Source organism: Penicillium daleae, assembly GCF_028827525.1.
Source record: "Penicillium daleae strain IBT 16125 chromosome Unknown utg000007l_segment0_segment0, whole genome shotgun sequence".
NCBI lineage: Eukaryota > Fungi > Ascomycota > Eurotiomycetes > Eurotiales > Aspergillaceae > Penicillium > Penicillium daleae.
The window spans coordinates 293,524-310,067 of NW_026623155.1; the positions used below are offsets into that span (position 1 = coordinate 293,524).

The 16,544-nt window shown below is 52.3% G+C and overlaps 5 protein-coding genes across 5 annotated transcripts; 2 read left to right on the plus strand and 3 right to left on the minus strand.

The window, feature by feature from the left end:
• Nucleotides 1-188: 188 nt before the first annotated feature.
• On the plus strand, nucleotides 189-4,616 carry N7458_007343 (putative non-repetitive nucleoporin; the record flags this gene model as incomplete). Its single annotated transcript, XM_056910725.1, has 5 exons — nucleotides 189-525; nucleotides 603-1,718; nucleotides 1,769-3,094; nucleotides 3,159-3,943; nucleotides 4,002-4,616. 5 exons carry the CDS (start codon nucleotides 189-191, stop codon nucleotides 4,614-4,616), a joined length of 4,179 nt encoding a protein of 1,392 aa, XP_056763551.1.
• Nucleotides 4,617-5,121: 505 nt separating this feature from the next.
• N7458_007344 (TauD/TfdA dioxygenase family protein) lies at nucleotides 5,122-6,792 on the minus strand (the record flags this gene model as incomplete). The annotated part of the gene is made up of 3 exons (XM_056910726.1): nucleotides 5,122-5,231; nucleotides 5,294-6,320; nucleotides 6,787-6,792. The coding sequence occupies 3 exons, from the start codon at nucleotides 6,790-6,792 to the stop codon at nucleotides 5,122-5,124; spliced, it is 1,143 nt and encodes a 380-aa protein (XP_056763552.1).
• Nucleotides 6,793-10,285: 3,493 nt separating this feature from the next.
• Nucleotides 10,286-11,226, plus strand: N7458_007345 (EXPERA domain-containing protein; the record flags this gene model as incomplete). Its single annotated transcript, XM_056910727.1, has 3 exons — nucleotides 10,286-10,556; nucleotides 10,835-10,969; nucleotides 11,009-11,226. The coding sequence occupies 3 exons, from the start codon at nucleotides 10,286-10,288 to the stop codon at nucleotides 11,224-11,226; spliced, it is 624 nt and encodes a 207-aa protein (XP_056763553.1).
• Nucleotides 11,227-11,829: 603 nt separating this feature from the next.
• On the minus strand, nucleotides 11,830-13,298 carry ddiA (putative DNA damage-inducible v-SNARE binding protein Ddi1; the record flags this gene model as incomplete). The annotated part of the gene is made up of 2 exons (XM_056910728.1): nucleotides 11,830-12,524; nucleotides 12,623-13,298. 2 exons carry the CDS (start codon nucleotides 13,296-13,298, stop codon nucleotides 11,830-11,832), a joined length of 1,371 nt encoding a protein of 456 aa, XP_056763554.1.
• A 2,038-nt stretch (nucleotides 13,299-15,336) lies between these two features.
• On the minus strand, nucleotides 15,337-16,104 carry N7458_007347 (RING-H2 finger protein; the record flags this gene model as incomplete). Its single annotated transcript, XM_056910729.1, has 2 exons — nucleotides 15,337-15,505; nucleotides 15,563-16,104. The coding sequence occupies 2 exons, from the start codon at nucleotides 16,102-16,104 to the stop codon at nucleotides 15,337-15,339; spliced, it is 711 nt and encodes a 236-aa protein (XP_056763555.1).
• Between the last annotated feature and the right edge of the window lie 440 nt (nucleotides 16,105-16,544).

Consider the following 16,544-nt stretch of genomic DNA (forward strand, 5'->3'; position numbering starts at 1 on the left):
CACCTTCACTCTGCGTCTTAATTAACCATCACCCTCCCTCCACGCCGACTTTCCCCTCCTTTGATAAAGCGCTTGTCTCTTCCTTTGATTGATCCTGCAGCTTCTTGTGTGCTTTTTGCTCGGCCGGGGGAGTCGTGCCCTCTCTCCTCCAATCTCCTCCCCAGCTGTGTACCTACGAATCCGTCGTCATGTCCTACCCGACTCTGCCTGCCAACTTCGCGCCCCCGACGCCTCAAAGGCCACTTCCTGGGGCATACTTGCAGACCCCAGCTGTCGCTCGTCATGGATCATTCCAATCGCCTACGCAACAGCCTCAACACCAACAGCAACAGCAAAAGCTACCGACGCCGCAACAGCCACAGCCACAAGGCATCGCGTCCCAATCTCCGCTCATGCCTAGGATGCCTCCGGCGGCCTCGCAGACTCAAAATCTGACATTGAGCACCGAGGAACGGGGAGCGCGCACCATCAATGAGACCCTTCTTAAGGAATCGCGGTATCCCGACCTTGACAGCTATCTGTCTCGTGAGTTTTCTTTTCTGCCTCTCCCTTGGTGAAACTTGACGATCCAAAGCTAATGTAAAAAACGCGCGCTTATATAGAGGGCTTCTCCTCCGAGTATGACATTCCCGTGTCCCAATCATGGGCTCCCTTCCAAAAAGTCAAAATGTACAATATCCCCGACCAAATCTTCGATCAGTACAATCGCGCTCAGGTGTCGACGAGCATGGGTCTTTTCGCCGAGTTGAACCACGCGTGGGTGGCGATCGATAATGCACTGTACCTCTGGGATTTCACACACCCGAGTCCGCAATTGGTTGGCTTCGAGGATCAGCCAAACAGCATCAATGCGGTCAAGTTGGTGAAGCCGCGTGCGGGAGTGTTCTTGCCTGCCATCACCCATCTGCTTGTTGTGGCTACGACTGCAGAGGTCATCTTGCTGGGCATGGGTGTGGAATCGACACCCAATGGATCGAAGCAGGTTACTCTTTACCAGACCGGAATGTCGGTATCTATTCGCGGACTCGATATTAATGTATTTGCTTCGTCCGATGCTACCGGCCGCATTTTCTTTGGTGGATTGTCCGACAATGATGTTTATGAACTTACATACCAACAAGAGGAAGGATGGTTCCAGAATCGATGCCGCAAGATTAACCACACTAGCTCAAGGCTATCCGCGTTTGCCCCGTCTCTGAGCATTTCTAACCTCGCCGCCTTGTCTCAAAAGATTTCGGAATATGTGGAGCAGATGGTGATTGACGACAGTCGAAGACTTCTCTACACTTTGTCGTCCACCTCAACCATCCGGGTCTTCCATATGAAGGACGATGGCGCCATCTCTCTTGCAATCACCAAAGCAGCATTGGACATCTACTCCAACATTGGACATATCATCGCATCTAACGAGACTTTGAACCCGAAAGTGAAGATTGTTTCTATCAGTCCTGTCCCCGCCGCGGAGGCATCTCGATATCACCTGGTGGCCACCACCGCTACGGGTTATCGGATCTACCTCAGTGCTACCAATGCTTATAGTTGGGCTCCCGCATCCAACGGCAGCAATGCTCCCACGAGCATGCAGGCCCAGCATGTCAAGACGCCCCCCGTTGACAACACAGCTGCATTCGCCGCTGTGTCAGCCCCTACCGAGTACGGAGTGTCTCGACTAAACGCTGCCGTCACTAAGTTCCCCATCCAGTCTTTGTCCCCGACACGTATGGCAACGAGATTCCCCCGGGATTTTTCTTCTGCTTTACGTGCAAAGACACCACCCAGAGAATGGACACATTGTTCATTTCTTCGCCCGACCCCGGTCGCCTCAACTACCAGCCGGAGAGTGTGAACATTGCCAAGACCGCCGAATCAGCGGTTTGGTTGAACCTGGGTGGACGAGCGGAGGATATAGGCTTGTGTTCCAGTACACCCCTCGGAATTTCCGGAGGTGGCTTTAGAAACGAGTTGGCTGTTCAGTTTGACCAGGGAGCGGCTGAGATTGCAATCCTGACCAACAGTGGCATCCATGTCATCCGTCGACGACGTCTGGTCGATGTCTTTGCTGCGTTGGCACGCAGTCGTGGTACTGCTGATGGCGAAGTAGGCCTCGAGCAGGAAGTGGTCAACTTTATCAAGGCCTACGGCCGCAATGAGACAGTGGCCACCGCCCTCGCCGTGGCTTGTGGCCAGGGTGTGGAAGTTTCCCCTGATCAACGGCTAACTCCGATTAATGACCCGGACGTTTTGGAGTTTGCCCGCAGGGTCTTTATTGAGCAAGGCGGCCGGCCAGTACCTGATGAAAATACCGTTCAGGACAACATTACCCCCGCTATTGATACGATCCACCTTTCTCCCCGTCACGACGGCATTGCCTTGTATATCTCGCGTCTGCTGCGGTCGATCTGGAAGATGAGCATCACCAAGGTTGGCAAGGGACCGAACGGTGCGACTTCTGTGTCTGCCTCGGTGAGCGCAGCCAAGCTGCGGACCATCCAGCATGATCTATCCTCTCTTCAAGAGTTCTTCAAGGTCAACAAGAGCTTTATCGAGGGGTTGACCGGCCCGGAGGAGCTGGCTCGGGTGTCGAATAAACAGCAAGAGACCGCCCTGCAAGCCGAGCACCGTGCTCTACATTCACTCGTTCAGCTCGTGTCTCACACAATTGAAGGTATTTCCTTCGTGCTGGTGCTCTTCGACGAACGAGTGGACGAGATCGTGGCTACCCTACCTGAAGAATCGAAGGAGCGATTCTTGAAGTTGACTTTTGAAGAACTCTTCAGCACGGCCAAGGGCCACGATATCGCCAAAGAGTTGGTCAAGGGCATTGTCAACCGCAACATTGCCAAGGGATCCAACGTTGAGACCGTGGCGGATGCTCTACGTCGCCGGTGTGGCAACTTCTGTAGTGCCGAGGATGTGGTCATCTTCAAGGCGCAAGAGCAGCTCAAGCGGGCAACTGAAGCTGGTGCTAACTCCGAGCTGGGTCGTAACTTGTTGAATGAGAGTTTGCTTCTTTTCCAGCAGGTGGCTGAGGATCTTCCTATGGATTACTTGGTCTCGGCTGTGGATAACTTTATTTCTAATCAGTTCTTTGCTGGTATGTCATTATCTATGCGAATGCTCGCATTAAGAGGCTGCTAAGTCTGTACTAACATCAACAGGCGCTATTTCACTCGCCCTCCACGTCGCTCAACGCTCCGACAAGGCAAACATGGCCCTTTCCTGGATCATGGAAGGCCGCCCGGAACAGGTGAACTTTCCCTCCCAAAACGGCTTCCCCCTGTCTGGCCATCAACACCCGCTCATATTTACCCAGGACCCTCGCAAGCAATATTTCCTCTTCCGCAAACAATGCTACGACCTCGTATCTAAAGTCATCGTCGCCGTGGACACCCAAGCTGCTTCTGATCCTCATGTCATTGACGGTCAATTGACTGTGATTGCCAAGCGACAGAATGAGGCATACGGCGTCATTACTGACTCCTCCGATGAGGTATTTTTGACCAGTCTGTACGACTGGTACTTGGAGCAGGGCTGGAGCGAGCGACTCCTCCAGACCCAGTCAGCGTTTGTCGTCAGCTATCTGCAGCGCAAGTCTAATGATGATATTGCCCACGCCGATCTCCTCTGGCAATACTACGCCCAGTCTCAGCGGTTCTTCGAGGCCGCCGAGGTTCAATTCCAATTGGCTGGGAGCTCGTTTGCACTACCGCTCAGTCGACGCATCGAGTATCTGGGCCGTGCTCGCGCTAACTGCTCCACATTAACCCGCGATGTCGGCCGTCAGGAACGCCAGCGTCTGCTACAGGAAATCTCAAACCTCATCGACGTGGCCAACATTCAGGATGACCTTCTACAGCGCCTGAAGGATGACGAACGCATCGCCCCCGAGCGTAAGACTGAGGTTCTCCGGGACGTAGATGGCCCAGTTCTGGATATCAGCACGGTATGTCATGTTTTCTCGTTTAACCCTGCATGACCCATATTCTGACCTTCATTTCCAGCTCTTCAACGTCTACGCGGACCCGGCGGGCTACAATGACATCTGCCTGCAGATATTCTACATCGGCGATTACCGGAATGCGGCAGATATCAAGTCAACCTGGCAGAATTTGATCCAGGAAGTGCACCAGCGGACAGTGGATCGCGGCACACCGCAGCCCTTTGAGGCGGTGGTTGAAAAGGTGCGAAGCCTTGGCAGTCGACTACGGATGTCGGAGTCGGTCTTCCCCGTCCGAGAGCTCCTCCCCATGCTTGAACGGTATTCGCTAGAGTTCCAACGCAATGTTCGCGCGACCTACTGGGTGGTCGATCTGTTCCTGGATCTGGGTGTGGCCCACGACTCGCTCTTCACCGTTCTGGAGGCGATGTTCTATACCGACGAGGCGCCCTTCCACGGGTCCAACCGCCGGTACATTGCCAAGGATTTGCTGTATCTTCTGGAGGGATGGTTCCGGGAAAGTGCCCGGCTGGGTGGCATAGTCTTTGGAGGAGACGGCCAAGCCGAGCGAGTTTCGGAGATTTTGTTGATGATCATGCAGGCCGGCACTGCGACGACGCCGGAGATTACGGAGCGTTGCCAGGAATTGCGGCAACGCATTGAGGATTTGCTACGGTGATTTAGTTTTTGAGGTCCATGGTAAAAAAGGCCTTTCTTTTTTGCTTGTTTATTCGGATTTGTCCAGGATCGACGGTTATGTTCATGCTTTTTCCTTCTCATCCTGTTTCTATCCCGACTTTTTCGTCTCTGTTTCTGTAACTCTATTGCAATCCCGAGGGCGTTGTTGTATCTTGGGGAAATGGTAATGAAACGGCATTTTCGTTATGCAGTATAAGGAAATCTACACGAACACTTCTATCTTCCACTGTCAAGCGAACCCCACGCCGCATCATTCATCGTCACAAAATTTGGTCATGAAATTTGCCATTAAGTGTTCGTAGTTGTCAACCCAACCCGAAACGACGACAAGGTTAAACATTCCCAGAAAAAAAAGCACGCAGTCTAAACCGAAACACCCGGACAATTCAAGGAAAGAGCCTTCTATCAGATAAACCAAAAGCGCAGGAAACGCGAATCGCTTGCATAAACAGGGACATGGTGGAGGTGGTTGTGGCTGGTGCTTTTTACTCAAACTCGTCCACGGGGATAGGCTTTTCGCCCAGGGCACACAGCCGGAAGATATGCCGGGCCTTGGCGCCGTATTCATCATCGAGATAATCGACGATCGCAGAGTCTACTTCAGTCAGCCATGAACATTTCCATAATACATCTGACAAGGACGGGGGAAAGACTCACGAGTAGTAGACCGATTATCAAACATAACGATAGTCCGAGGCTGCCAACGGACTCTCGCCTGGAAATCATGGCCCGTAATAATATGATTCATCAAAAAGTCCAACATCCACTTGACCTCCGGCTCCTTCATGCCCTGAATCTTGGTAATAAACTCAGCATTCAAAAACAGGCACTTCTCCCCGGTAACAGGATGCACGCGAATCAACGGGTGCAGGGTATCAACGGGATCCTTCCGCACCAAACCACCCGTCAACCTCGTATGCGCAATCATTCTCGCAGACGAATGCACACATTTCAACGTATCCAGGAACGAGCGCAACGTAGGCGATAACCGCTTATACGCCATATCGGTCGCCGCAAAGACGGTATCACCGCCGACTTCAGGACCCTGCAAAAGACCCAACATGACATACCCGGGCGGCTGGATCTCGTAACTAACATCCTGATGCCAGAGGGTAGTCGTAGTACGCTGTTCCAAGAAGCGAGCGATTTCCTCACGATTCCCATCGCGATGAATCACATGAAAGGCAGGGTGATTGCGCACGGTTCCCGAGACAGGCTGGTAATTGGGTTTACCAAAATACCGCATAAACGACTCCTGCGCAGCGGGACCATCATCAATCAGATCCTGGTCTGGGAATGCGACCACTTTGCGCTGGGAAATGAGCAGGGCGAGTTCATCCTTTGCCGCGTCGGAGAGGCGGTTTAGCTGGACGCCCTCGACGACGGAGCCGATGCTGGGTTGGATGTGGTTGACGGTCACGTCTGGGGTGAGCAGGTTGCGCATGGATGGGTCTTTGACACGCAGGGCTGGATCGAGGTAGTCGAAGGGCGGGAGGGGGTCGAACCAGATCGGATCCCAGGTGGGAAGGTATTGTGGATATGGGGTGTTGATGTGGGAGAGCTTGTTGACGTCGACGTAGGGGATGTTGATGTCGTAGCTGATGGGGATTTCGGGTTTGTGGGCATTGTGGACGTTATGGCCATTACCTGTATGGCCATTGGTCTTGGAGCGGATGAGGGGGGGCTGAAGAGGGCATTGTAGGAGGTATGGAAGGAGGAGAGGATGAAAAGAGGAGAGGAGAGAGAGTGGTGAATAGGAATAGGATAAAGGGCGGTTTCAGCGTCGTGTAGATATAGAGGGCAGCTAGTATAGACCCGCCGAGTTCCACTGAGAAAAAGAAAATATTATCAGATCAACTGGAACCCGTTCGTCTTACCTTTTTATATATACCCACTACCTTGGTGGATGCTTAGTACGTATATCTACTCTGTATATTCCACGCCGATATACTGTACAGCCGAGCAAGCTACCGGTTCCACACGGGCAGACTACACCAATAGGAAATAGAAGATGAAGTGGGTTCACGCATGAATAGTAAAATAATATTATGAATTTATGATAGTGGCCATGGATAAAGGTTAAAAAAAAAACGAGAAAAGAAAAAGAAAAAAAACGCAAGCAAAAAAAGTGCATCGTGGGCCCCTCCGACCTGCATGATAGCTTCAAACACTAGTCCCCCTTCATCTCCGAGTGGGATAAGGAACAAAGAGCGAAAAGAGACGGACCCGGAATTTGGGAACCGCACCACATCTCACAGGAGGTTAGGGGGGTACGTTTGAGAGGCGCCGATGGAGCTACGGTTTCTGGAACTAACTAACTGTTACTAGCAGCAAGCAGGGGTTGTTTATTGTTTGGAAATTGAAAAAAGTGGGCGAAAAGTAAAAAGGGAAACCCCCAAATCAGAGTGGTCTGTGTGCATCGGTTCGCTTGCTCAGAGAAGCGGTCAGCACAACCAGGAAATCAACTCAAGAATCATCGTCATGGATTCAAAAAACGAGAGGCAAGGCAACCCCGATCCCGGGGGGTTCCGACCTGTTAGAGAAGGAGAAGAGAAAAGAATGGGGACAAGGGATATGGGGAAAGGAAGGAGGGGGGAAGAACGGGGAAGAGATGGGAGGTGTAGATTGGAGGGAACGCGAAGGAGAAGGTGGTTGTCGTGGCCCGTTTAGAATTTGGATTTTTAAATTAATGATGATTATTATTTTAGTTAGCTAAGTAGTTATACGGAGTAAGTACAGAAGTGGTTGAAGAGCAAGAATCGATAATCGCGGAGTCATCATGTCCTATTTCCCCGTCATAGTTCCGTTCTGGAATAAGTAGGATTTTCACCGCTCCCCATGGAATGACCGGGAATTGAATGGTGATACACTTAGGCTGTTGGTCGAGTGAATAGTCATAGCTGGAGATTGTTATTGGATACAGAAGAAGCCGTTAAGAGCAAGACAGGTACTGTACCTACCGAAGTATTTCGTAGTTTACCCAGTACGCCGCAGTCCGTACCTAGGGTCCTTATCCCAGGATCTTCATACAGTGCCGAGATATGTACCTAGGACAGGTAAGTGCATAGTGTACCGACGATGACACCATGAACTAATATGAACTAGTCAAAGACTAAGAACCCGAAACTAGGAGATCATGCAGCCTCGGCCTCGAAGAGCCGGCTGGTTGCTTCCGCTTTAGTGGCTGTTGGCTGTTGGCTTTTGCGGTTTGTGTACTTGAACAGTGCATCGATAAGGCAGCTGCAGGCGGAATGGCAATTGCATTATCTGCCGTGATCTATGCAGAGCAGCCCTTCAAGGAGGATTCTAATTTCAAGTGATTGTCCAATTGACCGGACCTTGGTCGTATTCTGAAGGATTCGGTTCGCGAGGTTTATCTTTGGAGGATTTGCTGGACCAATTGGGTAGTGATACGGAGGACAAAGTTAAGAGATAGTCACTAGCTACAGTATAAGTCCGGAGTAGCTATTCATTCCACACTTCGGACCGGAAGAGATCGAGAGTCCGTTAGGCACGGAAAACAAAAAGTTCCTACATACAACCTACCGTAGTGATATCCAGCTCGGTACTTTGTCCTTGACAAGCGACAAGGGGCCAAGACCCAAGAACCGCCAGCGAGCGAGCGAAGAAGCACAGAAAATCCCGGTGGGGATAGGCTCCATCTGCCCGGGATGATGCCCGTTTCACGGCTCCCCACTTTTTCCTTTTTCTTATCCTCTCGAGCTTCTGCTTCCTGCGTTGACTACTTTTCTGCTCGCAATTTCGAAACCATTGTCCTCCCCCCTGTTCGGCCTGTTCGCCCCTAATCTTGCCTTTTGCCCCCTGGTCCATCCAATTATTTCACTCAATTTAACCCAATCACCCTCAATCACCCCATTCCCCATCCCCACATTCACCCTCCATCGGCGCCCACGCCCTTAACTCATTGGTCTCCTCCCAAACATGCGGTCTGCTCGAATCCCGCCCGTTGACCTCATCACTTTGGCGTCCTCTGCCCATCTTCCCCATCGGACCACGTTGCACATGGAAAAAAACCGAAAGAAAAAAAAAAATCTAACATGGGTCCAGAGAACAGACCAGCGATCGGCGAAGTCGAATCCCGACCGCGCGGGCATCGTACGAATCGCTTTTTTCTTTCTTTTCCCTTTCCCTGTAGGGCGTGTTCACCAAGGTAAAGTACCCAGCACATAACAAAACCAGTATTCCCGACCCGAGCCTATAGCACCGCATAAAGTACAAACGCAGGCTCCACGGGTCTTCCAGCGCCACAAATCCTGGACGATACGATGCAGTCCGACTCCCGGTTTTGATTTTCCTTGTTGCATCAACGACGGAGCCAGACTAGCTCGCCCAATACGCCACATCTGCGAGTCCTACAGTAGTCCGCCCTTCTAACCTCCTACTACTCTGTCTGGAAGCCGAGGGACGGAGAGCGGTTGATACGATTCATCTCTTCGTCCAGTGAGCATCCACGCCGCCGTGACGTGATAACAATCAGCTCTTCCGTTGCTTGAACTTGCTCCCTAGGTCCCCAGGTCTTTTTCGTCTACGTCTCTCAGTCCTTCCCTCTTCAATCTTCTTGTGCAGGTTGACTCCGCGCGGAGGAAAACCCGGGGACCCAGTTAGCCTGATAATGCGGCCGCTAAGGTGGTAGATAAATCCAAGCCGTTAGTCAACGATTGCTCCCATCAGGCTTGGGGGTTTCGGGCTTCGAAGAGAAAAAGGAAGGTTCAATTTGATGTTCAAGTATCAGGGTTTCGGGGAGAACGGAGAACGAGGCATTAATCATGGCTGTTGGTTTTCTATTTACTAAAATGTTTTTCATGGAAGGTCGTCTGGGTGGATCACATCACGTCTTTTCGCATCGTTCTCACTTAAGGGACCGGGCCGGAATGTCCACTCGTGCCAGACTTGCGTCTCCCGTGGTTCACCGGTTTGGAGGAGGATCCATCTGGTGGCTGTCACCGTTGTTCGTAATCCGTAGCGTAACCCCTACCTACTGTAGTAACTACGGATGTACAGGACGTATTCCGAAGATTGACCCCTATTCAATTCCTGAAGGGGATGTAAGCTGCAAAAATTCAGTCGGTCGGAATGGAACTCTTCCCACGAGGAGCTACCCCGAGGAAGAGGGCTATCACGAGCAAAGCTCTTCTATATCCAATTCGTCATCTCCTTGCTACTATGTACTCCGACAACACTGTTGTAGTGGACGCTATACCCAGATCTCCACTAAGCTTAAATCCGAGAAAAAAGCAAACATGGTCCCAGATCGCCGGTTGAGAGCCCCCACCTGATCGGTGCCTTTGAGGCGTTAGTCGTTTGTCTATTTCGCTTAGGCTTAGCTGCTTACTGTAGTCTGTAGGGGGGCAGGATCGATCTCACCAGTTGGCTAGAGGCCCCCCCCCCCAAAAATTGACCAGTTGACCCATCCCCCTGAATTCCTGACGAACATCTATCTCCCTTAACGCGTCTCCACGCGAACCAACATCCAACGGTTTTCCCCCCCCCCAAAACCCATTCCAGCCCTCTTCGACCTCGGCACGCCCCCAGTTCCTCTGGCCCAGCTCCGGCGCCAACACCACTATCTCCAATCTCCAATCTCCAATCTCCAAACCTCCCCCACGCCAACGGTCCGTGGCCAGCAGCATGGCCCCCCTCACCACCCGCAAACGCGATCTCGCCTACCTCCTCTTCTTCACCACCCACCTTCCCATAATCTTCCTCGTTGACACAGTCCCCCTCCAACCGGCATGGCTCCGCACCGATCTCTCCGCGCAATTGCGCGAGTATTATGTCGCGACATACCGGGACAAGTTCTTTGAGGATCCTGCACCGGTGTGGTTTAGTGCGTTTGTTTGGATGGAGTTGGTTTATCATGTGCCGGCGAGTTTGTGGGCGGTTTGGGGGTTGATTCGAGGTATGTACTGTACACACTGCCCAATGCTGTGGAGGGTGGAGGATACAAGACAAGTAGAAGCAAATCAGATCAGGTCAGATCAAGTCAGACCCGAGGTAGACGGAAACAAGCTTATCTCTGGAGTCTGAACTGACTGATTATCTGATAACATTCTGAACTTATACTCAACCTCTACCCTAATCCCTCCATCTTAGCCACACTCTCCTCTCCATGCTATATCATAGTCTATCTACATCCATAACTAACGCATTCCAATCCAGACCACCCCCTAATCCCAGTCCACCTCCTCATCTTCGGCATCCAGGCCTTCGTCACCTCGCTCACATGTCTAATCGACGTCTGGAGCTGGCCCGATCGCACAACGGCCGAGAAACAACAAATCACATACCTCTACGGGCCCTATGTTGCACTAGGTGAGTCCCATACAAACAGTACAACCCCAAAAATTTCAGAGATTGAAGTTGGGAGCGTGGAGCTGAGCTTCGACCCTCGTGCTCGTCATGCTGCAATTCGCAATCCTTCCAATTCCCTCTTCTCCGTGACGTCTTTTCTGCAGAAAATTACACACATCACGAACCAGACTGACGAACACAACACAGGTGCCTTAATGGCATTTGACATGGTCCTTCGATTGCGTGCTCGATTAATGCCAAAGGCCAAGCGTGAGTGAGTACGAGTGACGAATACGTCATATTTCGGGAGTATGGCGAACGGGACTCGGATTGGACTAGATGGGCCTGGGCTAGTCTGGTCTGGTTTGCATTGTGGTGTTTGGTGGTGCGGTACATAAGAGCAGCTCCTCGATGCAGAGGCACCCTGCAGATCCACATGAAATATGCAATGCAGTGGAAATGCATATCGGATCTGGAAATGGGAAATGGGGATGGGAAATGGGAATCGAAATTCGAGAATGAATCGTCTATGGAGGACGCGGAGCTACAGGATCACACGATCGCCATGCCAGATGCCACCATATAATCGTACATTGAGCTACGGATATGGATACATCACGAGAATATAAGAGAGCAAAAACAAAAAAGGGCACTGAAACAAGTACCGGGGTAAGACACAAGGCACACGAGGCACCAAAAAACAACGCGCAGAGCAGACAAGACAAGATACAGTCCCGCTAAATACAATATCCAATCCCTAGCCCCCAACCGCTAAACGCCTGAATATGTAGAAGAAGAGAAGCAAGAAATCACAAGACACGATGATCATCACCCCGAAATCAATCTCGATTTCCATTCAATTCGTCATCCAAGATCCATTCTCAAAGCAGGAAACCAATCGCCCCATCCAAATCTCCATTCGCCGCGTCCAGCGCCCGCATCGCCTCCTCGCGCGTGAAGCCTAGCTCCGTCAGCTTCGCAATAGAAGCCTGCGGCCACCGTGACGCCGGCGCAGGCCGAATATTGATTCTGGGTGCTGGTGGGGACTGTTGCTGTTGGGGTGGTTGCGACTGCCCAGCTGTAGTAGAACCACCAGCCTGATGCGTGACCGCACCGGTACGCGCGCCGACCTCCGCACCATCCGCGCCCTTCACGGTCGGCTCATCCTCGAACTCTTCAGTCAAATGCTTGGGGATATCAGCCTCGCCCAGGAACGGCACGGCCTGGTCCTGAATGACCAAGGCGCCACGCTGCAGGTCGATACAGGCTTGGTGTCGGCGCAGCATGTCCAGACCCAGCAGTAGGTCAATCTGCTTACCCTCCATGACGGTGAATGAGCAGGGAAGGAACATTTCGCCGATCTTGATCTGCGCCGAGTGCACGCGGCCCAGGATAGGTGCCGTGCCCACGCCCTTGGCGATGCCGCCGTATCGTCGGTCTACTAGGCGCATAATGTTGCAGGCAACTGCGCAATCTGGGGACATGATGGTGACCTGGGCGCCGGAGTCGACGAAGGCGTTGAGTCGGTGACCGTTGACTTCGACGGGGATGTAGAGCATGGTGACACGGCCGAAGGCTGTAGACAAGCAGAAAAGAAGGTTAGCTTAGCTGGATGTCTGGACCGACAGCTGCGCGGGGATCCCATCACTTCATAGGGAAAAACTTTATACACACATTCGGGATGATGCTCCATGGCATTGTGTAGATTCTCGGTAACCGCATTCTGGCGGATAATCTCCTCAATCTCTCGCTGATTCTCCGGGTTGAATGGATCAGCATTCAACATCGCAATACGAGCCTCTTTCTCCGCCTCGGCCTGTGCTTCACGCTGCTGCTGCGCTAGCAGAACATTCCGGAACTGCTGCGCATTATCCGCCGCTGCCGCCAGCTCCGGGTTCTGTCTGCGCACTGCTTCGCGCACGCGTGGATCGCCCAGAATGTGTAGTCGGATAGTCTCCGGATCTGGCATGCCCGGACGGGGAGCGACGTTATGGCGTGGCGCAGCGCTGGGGCCTGGGGCGGAGGAGGGGGTGCGGCGGCGGAGTGGGATGAGGGGGGCTTGGGGACCCCCACGGAGGTTGACGTGGACGCCGAGCATGTCGCCCTCGCCGATGCCAACCTGGTCGAGGGTCTGCGAGGGGATTTGGAGGAGCTGATTATTGAAGACGAGTTGTTGGGCTTCCGGGGGAATGGCGGTTTCACTTTCGACGATGGCTTTGAGGAGCTCTATTGTCATGTCGCCGCCCACCTCGAGGTTGATGATATCAGAGTCCGCCTGCTCGGGGCGGATGACGCTGACGGTGATAAGCCTGGATGAAGGAAGGAGATGTGTTAGGTTTTTGAAGATCATCTAGGCTGTGCAGGATGCATTTTATCTCCGAAACTCACATAGTGTCGGGTGCGGGGGAGGACGGAAGAGCTGGCGAGAAGAGGAGGGGGAAGGATAAGGTACGGGTTTAGGCTGCTCGAAACCAAGAGAGCACTAAACAAGACCACAACGAAGGAACTGGTAAATCCGCAGACAAAGGAAGAGAAGACGAGGACTGAGATAGAAAGAAGAAGAGAAGGTGGAAGTGAATTGAAGGAGATGGAAAGTCGTGTCGGGTAACGCTGGGAGCGCTGACTAGGCTCCTTACATCCGCCGCTCCACTTGGTATCTTACTCCTTTCACAACTTCTGCCTGGTCTCTCAGCCCTCCTTAAAACCCCCTTTCTCTTCCTAGTCCCATCCGCTGACAATGAGCTAATTTCTAGGCCAGCTGCAGGTCCATGACCCACTCTGTTAACGGTGGAAAAAGGAAGGATGACGATGATGAGCACCAAGGCGCATTTCGCTGGTGGATCCGAACTCCCCGCAATTAGCTCCGGTCTCCAGTTCCGCTTGATATCGCACGGCAACGGGCAAAGCAACTCTGAAACGCGGGTTTGACTATCTACTCCTGATCAGCATCGAGTCAGGAGGACTCGACGAAGACGAAACCCGACTGGCCGAGAGGAAATGGGATCCTCCCAACCCATCCATTCCTCCTCCCCCTCGTCAGGCTTATCACGCTAGCGTCAACGTTCCTCCCGTGATGTCAACGGTCCTTTTGTTCGTGGGACGAAAGGGTGTCCGTGTCTATCCATCCGGTTGCCCCCGGCCCTGTTCCTGTGCCTCATGCCAGCAGGACCATTTGTAGCGCTAGTGCAGCTAAAGGGCTGCTCGCAAAAGTACCATGACTGTCACCGTTGGGAAAGTCCTGCACTGGCGCGTCCCCATGGGCCGTCCCCTGAGGAGAACCTCTCTGAAACCTGCTAGCTGCCCCTCCACCCCTCCCTCTCGCTCTAGGAGACGGGAATGAGCGACCTCGCATGATCCTAGGGCGGGCGACTCGACAAGACAAAGGGTTGACTCGGTGTCGTGCAGCTTATTACGAGGTATAGGTTGATACTCTCTACATTAACATGCAATGCCTATGGGCAAAGACGAGGGCGATCGGGCCGATCCCCCGCACTAGCCTTCTTTGTGCTTTGGTCGCTACCCCCCAAAAAGCAATATACAGAGCGAAGCACCTCGACCTCCGGATATGTCAACGGATACCGTTCTCCCTGAGAGCGAGATGCTTGCGAAGCGGCAGTGCAGACGCTAAATGACTCGGCAGCGGCGCGAGCCCGCAGCGGGCGTTCCCGCACGGATCGACAGTTGCTGTTAATGACAGCCTCATCTACGGTGCACGGGGACCACCAGTTACGGCGGTGGCTGCGGGGCTGGAATCGAACCCCTCATGGTGGTGATTCTCGCTGTTTACCGCGCAGACCCACGTTGCGCATCCCGATTGCACTATATACGCACGAGGTATGGAGTGTAGAGACGAGAAGAAGCTGGCTCGGAGAATTATGCCCTGTCAACTATGTCGTTGCTGCTGGCCATCTTGTCGACTATGAAGGAAGACCTTGTCTAGACATACCTCCTCGGGAGACAGGTCTTGGAAACTTGGCCAAGACTCGGGGCCTCGTCATGAGTCAAACTAGCTTTCCATTGTGTCGGGTCTGCGGCAGCTGTCATGTGTTAATGCCGATTCCTAAAGGGACTTCCTGCTGGACTCTAAAACACGGATCCCGCTGCATTCGGCCCGATGCAGCAACTGCGACGTTGCTACCAGCGAGATACTTAATCACGGGCTCTTATGCTTGGAAAGTTATCTAAACACTCACGTATTACATCTTCCCACGTGTAATCAAGTCTGGTCACAATTTGGGAGTCTGATGTATTCCGATCGTAGAGATACCGCACCCGCCACGCTCTTTCTCTTCAACTTAAGTTGATTCGGTCATGGTTCGTCGTTAATTACATTAATTTTATAAGACATAGGTTTTTGAGCTTAGCTCAATACGATCCAGTGATACCTGTCACTGCCTCCCCGCAAATGTAGAGCGAAGACTGCGCAGATATCCGTGCATTCGGCTCTGGGGTTGCGTATGCCGAGCCTCAACGTCTGGCAATCCGCCCTCAATATCCGGCGAATGCTTATCTTTCTCAGTGGCCTGGTTCTTGCAAGATGGCGTGAGTTCATATCGACTATATATAGTCGTCAGAAAGCTTTTTCGTAAGGAAATGGCAGCAAGAATAACTTACCAGGTAGGACATGTCCGCGATCTCTTCACCAACCATTCATCAACACAGCCTTGATGAAATACATGCCCACAAGGCAAAACTCGGACTAGTTGGTTCTTCACAAACTCCTCCGTACAGATAGCACACGTCGAATTTCCCACGGTAGACTTTTCTGAGATGCTCGCCTTTCCACTCTCAGATTGCAAAGACTCCATGGAACCATCAAAGCTTGGCCTTGAACAGTTTCTCGAGGAATCGATTGTGTCATCATATTGCACCAGTGGAATAGTTTTCAGCAGTGCTTTAGCCATGCTGTGTTGTCGCGGCTGCCCTGAGGAATGAGCACCCCACGGTCCATCATGGCAGCGTGCTCGAAGGACAGCAATCGCGATACCCACGACAATAAGAACGGCCGCCGTCGCTGCAACGACATATAGCGTGACTTTCTCTGCATTTGAGAGGCCTGCACCGTTGGTGGCTGTGGGTGATGACCTAGCCGAGAGCATGGCCGTAGGAGTGTGCGAGACAATGTCGAAAGGATGAAGCAAGTAATTCGAGCCCATCGCCAAAAAGAACAGACCAGTGGACACTCTCCAATAATCTTAAAGTATACAAATGACCAGTATGTACTCTGTGCAAAAACAAATACCTTCAAAACAACAGAAAAAAATCTCATCGCGCTTTTATTTAGCGGAGCGGGTGAGTCTACCCAACTCACCCGCCCACATACTCACCCGCGCTCCGCAAACAGGATCAGCAACTAAATAGCGTCTCACGCAATTCGGGGTATGGGAATCGCCGTTTTTCAGCGCTTTGTCAGATCTGATTTGACCAGGGTTGAGGGTTGTGGTTTGGGTGTGGGCCAGAATGGGTATGTTGATCCCATGGAGTATACTTCGGGATCGGCGCGGCGGAGGTGGAAGTTCGGAGGCCGAACTATCCTGAAGATTCTTAGAGAGGGGTACTATTGGATTTCAAATATGGCGGAGCTCGTGATTCTTGT